The sequence below is a fragment of the Notothenia rossii genome, assembly GCF_949606895.1.
Source record: "Notothenia rossii genome assembly, chromosome: 8".
In the NCBI taxonomy this organism is placed as follows: domain Eukaryota; kingdom Metazoa; phylum Chordata; class Actinopteri; order Perciformes; family Nototheniidae; genus Notothenia; species Notothenia rossii.
Window position 1 is genome coordinate 29,971,620 of NC_136906.1, and position 4,379 is coordinate 29,975,998.

Genomic DNA, 4,379 nt, shown 5'->3' on the forward strand with positions numbered 1-4,379 from the left:
CATCTCTTATTATTATACAGTGTTTCCCACACAATGTTAATACTTGGGCGGGCCGCCCAGGTATATTAAGGCCCGCCCAAGTATATTTCGGACCTTTTTTAATTTTTTTTATCCGTCCGCGAGCGACGCCATCTGCGAGTGATTAACTAATGGACAATGAGCCCTCGCTCTACGTCTCCTGTGCCTGTTCGCTCTGCGGTTGATTAACTAGGGGACAATAATCCCCCCCTGTTCGCTCTGCGATCGATTAACTAGTGTATGATCCCTCGCTCGACACCTCCTGTTCGTGCTGCCATCGCGTGGAGGGAAACGAGAAACGGAGAAGACGACGTTAATTTAGAAGACGCGGACACTAAGGTAAAGTAACTATTTTCTCGTTATTGTGTTGTTGTTTTCTGACTTTGGTAGGAGATTCGAATTATTTGAAGTTAGTGGCAACTAAGAGTGTATTTAACGTAACCAGGCCAACTTTGCTGCGTGCAAGTTACGTGTGCTAAATTAAATGTAAAAAAGATTATAATTCGTTTTCTCTTCGGGCTATGCCAGTTAGAAGGACACAGATTAACTTTAGCTAAGGTTAGACTGTTAATTTCCCCTGCATTACTCCTCAGATATGAGTATTCAAAAATATTTTAAGAGAATACGGCGTGAGGATGAGGAGGAGAGACGAGGAGAGGAGGAGAGACCACAGGTAACTTAGCCAATGTTAGCATTTTGCTTGCAATGGCAATAATAAATGCATAAGTCTCAATAATGATATATGTCGGTTCATTTGACCTGAAATTATACAATTGCAGTCAACAGTGAGTTGCAATGCAGAGACCAAACTAGATTCAAGCTTGTTTTCAATTCTAGCCGGTGGTCAGTGAAGATGCTGGCACAACTAGTCAGAGTACTGAGGTAGAGGCAGCAGGTCCCAGTGTGGTAGAAGCAGCAGCAGGTCTCAGTGTAGAAGCAGGTGCAGGTCCCAGTGTGATACAAGCAGCAGCAGGTCCCAGTGTGGTACAAGCATGTGCAGGTGAACAAGCAGCACAGTTCCAAGCATCACAGACACATACACAGATATAGTATAATAGCAAGGAGAACTCTACCATTTAAATGCAGTAATAACAATACATTATTTTCAGATTCCAAGCATCACCACTCAGGATGGAACCCTGATTGGCTTAAAATGCCACAGTTCAAGAATTGGCTCTACCTCACCCAGCATGGTATGAATGGCATTTGCAAGTTCATATTTGTAATAAAACTTATTTTTTGTAAGAATTAACACGTTTTTCTTTTTAAAAAGGAATGTTTTGCCGAATCTGCAGGCAACACAAGCCTCCAATAAAGAAAGGCCCCTTAAAACGGGCTTTCATAGAAGTTGGGATTCTTGTTTTCCGCAAGGATTATATCGAGCGCCACATCTCCTCAGAGCATCATCAATATAGTGTTAAGCATCAGGTCTCACTTGCATCAGGTATATCATTTTTTTATGTAAAGCTAATTTCTGCAACCTATCAACCATGTTTGGCTCATATAATGAATTATGTCTTTGCCCTTGGTCTAGGCTACTCAGTGATGCAGGCTTTTGAGCCCACAGTTATTATGGAGCATGAGGCCGTCATAGGTGGATTCAAATGCCTTTACTGGCTAGTAAAGAACGAGATTGCTCACCACACCAACTACCCTAAGCTCTTAAGTTTAGCTCAGCTTTTGGGTTGTGATTACTTTGAAAAGCTGAAGGTAAACCTAGTACAAAATGATGCTTGTGAAACTAAGAACTTTAACCAGCTAAATGTTAAATGATCTCTTTTTCTCAGGTGGATCAAAGAAACAATTATCAATCACACAGAATAGTGGATGAAATGCTGGAGATCCTTGCAGAGATAGTAGAGTCGCCTATTTTGGAAGAGATAAGGTCATCTCAAGCAATCAGCCTAGAGGTTGATGAAACCACAGATGTATCTGTAAACCGCCAGCTGGATTGACATGTTAGGTGGGGTATTTTTTAAAGGAATGATGTGCATTTAAATAAAGGCCTAGTTAAACTTAATATTTATTAATATGTGTGAAAACCTATACATTTTTATTTTAGACACCTGGATAAAGAGGGTTATGTTTTCAACCACTTCCTTGACCTGGTAACTCTGGAAGATGGGAAAGCTGACAGCGTTGTTGCTGCCATCAAGAGTGTACTACAGAAGAAGGATCTCCCGGTAGACAGGCTCTACGGACTCGGGACAGACGGTGCAGCAGTGATGACGGGTATGGAGTTTATTGTTAAATGTAATGGATTGTGTGAAATGTGTATTGTCAGCTGTTATTAAAAGGAAACAAAATGACGCCCTCAACACTGCATTTAATTCTTAAACTTAGGCCGTCTGAATGGAGTGGCAAAGCAGCTCACAGACAGTTTTCCAAAGCTGGTTTCTGTAGCGTGTGCTGCTCACAGACTAGCACTGGCATGCAAAGATGCCTCAAATGCTGTCAGGTATATGGCAAACTTCAGGAACCACCTGCAGGAACTGCACCTATTCTTCCGAAATAGTGCAAATAGGTCAGCCACACTGAGTGCTGCCGCTACCACTCTTGGTCTGAACGACTTGAAAGTCAAGGTGTGTTTTCACCTATTTTCATAATACTATTGTGGTGTCATATTATTTACATATATTTTACTTACCAGTGTTTCTACTTGTTAGGAGGTGAAAGATACAAGGTGGCTATCGCAGGACCTAGCCGTTCAAAACCTCCAGAGGAACCTTCCAGCTGTGCTGGCTGCTCTGGCGGAAGAAGCGAGCACAAGGAAGTGCCCAGTGGCCAAAGGTCTATACACCTTCTGTGCCACATACCGCTTTGTGGCTGCCCTCTACCTTCAGGCAGATGTGCTGCCCCACATTGCAATGCTGTCCAAGGTGTTTCAGAGAGCTGATGTGAACTTTCTCCACATAAAGGAGCAGGTAGATTACAAAGATGCATTTGATGCTCCTAGTTATTTGCATTATCCATCCTATTATATTGTTGTCTTTTTCCACATTTAGGTGCCAGTCACACTTGTTACTCTGAGGAGAATTCTGGAGGCAGGCGAGACCCCACTCCCCGGAACGTTCCTTGCTCGCCTACACCAAGACTTGGACAACCCAGGCGGACTTGGGGCGTTTAGCATTGCCGGAGAGGATCAGGAGGGGACACGGAATTCTGGAGCGCCCCCGGGAAGATATGTGGGCCAGATTTGTCAGAGATGTAAATACATCCCTTCTTACTTTTACATTCCAATATTTATTTTCCTTGAACTGAACATTTATAATATCATTCCAGGTCCTCAAACCTTACATCTGCAGCCTGGAGAGCAACATTGAGAGCAGGTTCCAGCATATTGAAGTGCTGGGGGCCTTCAGTGTCCTGGGTCCAAAGGCAGTTACCTCAAATGATGTAACCAACATTTCAATGTTGCAGACCCTTGCCAACAAATTCATCCCAGGGCAGGATGCCACAGTTATCCAAGAGTGGACCTCCTATAAGCAGCATGTTCTTGAAGGAACATTTAAGGTTGGTAAATACCTAAATTAATATGAACTTGACGGTTAGAATTGCTTGTTTTGACATCTGTAAATGTTTCAATTATACTGTATACTCATTTGCCCTGCCTTGGCTAATCTCTGAAGGACAAGACGCAAGCTGAGATCATGCAGCTCCTGGCCAGTGAGAAGGACGAATGGGCAGAAATATACCCAAACCTCAGCCTTCTCTCTTCAGCGGGGTTGGTCATCCCTGTCTCCAGTGTAAACTGCGAGAGGGATTTTTCTACGATGAACAGGGTAAGTGTCATTCCCTGTTGCATGTCATTCTGTATAGTTCATTTAAAACAAACGGTCTGTTTTACAGGTGAAAACTGACATGAGAAACCGACTGAAAGGGGAGCACCTGGCTGCATGTATGCGGATAGCAGTCAGTGGACCAGCACCAGAGGCATTCCCATACACACAGGCGTTGGAGCTGTTCTTCAACAAACCCAGACGGATTAAGTGCTCTGACAAACAGTGCCATCTTTGTACAAAATGAATATTGCCATACAGTAATGTAAAGTTAATGAATAAACATGTTGTTAAAACTTGTTGTTTGTCACATGTGTTGCACGTCACAAAGCCCGCCCCAGGGTCCGCTCGCACCGTGCTCCGCTCGCAGCCCCCCCCCCCTGGCACCTTCCCCCCCAAGTATATTTCAGATCTGTGGGAAACACTGATTATATATATATATATATATATATATATATATATATATATATATATATATTAGGGCTGTCAAACGATTACAATTTTTAATCAGATTAATCACAGCTTAAAAATTAATTAATCATGATTAATCACCATTCGAACTATGTCCAAAATATGCCATTT

The 4,379-nt window shown here is 42.7% G+C and overlaps 1 protein-coding gene across 3 annotated transcripts; it reads left to right on the top strand.

Moving 5' to 3' along the window:
• The first annotated feature begins 1,114 nt into the window (after window positions 1-1,114).
• LOC307016460 (E3 SUMO-protein ligase KIAA1586-like) lies at window positions 1,115-4,128 on the top strand. 3 transcript variants are annotated; one of them, XM_079645575.1, is made up of 9 exons: window positions 1,115-1,211; window positions 1,292-1,981; window positions 2,081-2,250; window positions 2,362-2,600; window positions 2,685-2,942; window positions 3,024-3,225; window positions 3,301-3,531; window positions 3,648-3,800; window positions 3,868-4,128. In XM_079645575.1, exons 3-7 carry the CDS (start codon window positions 2,244-2,246, stop codon window positions 3,339-3,341), a joined length of 747 nt encoding a protein of 248 aa, XP_079501701.1. In that variant the 5' UTR covers window positions 1,115-1,211; window positions 1,292-1,981; window positions 2,081-2,243; the 3' UTR covers window positions 3,342-3,531; window positions 3,648-3,800; window positions 3,868-4,128. The 3 variants fall into 3 exon arrangements, with proteins under 3 accessions (XP_079501701.1, XP_079501703.1, XP_079501702.1); XM_079645577.1 differs by having other exon boundaries at window positions 1,166-1,728; window positions 1,806-1,981; XM_079645576.1 differs by having other exon boundaries at window positions 1,166-1,462; window positions 1,553-1,981.
• Window positions 4,129-4,379: the final 251 nt, after the last annotated feature.

What these genes read in the sequence shown, in the direction of transcription:
- LOC307016460 (XM_079645575.1), top strand. An exon ending in TGAACGACTTGAAAGTCAAG is followed by an intron (nt 2,601 to 2,684) that starts GTGTGTTTTCAC and finishes TCTACTTGTTAG; the next exon opens with GAGGTGAAAGATACAAGGTG. An exon ending in TTCTCCACATAAAGGAGCAG is followed by an intron (nt 2,943 to 3,023) that starts GTAGATTACAAA and finishes TTCCACATTTAG; the next exon opens with GTGCCAGTCACACTTGTTAC.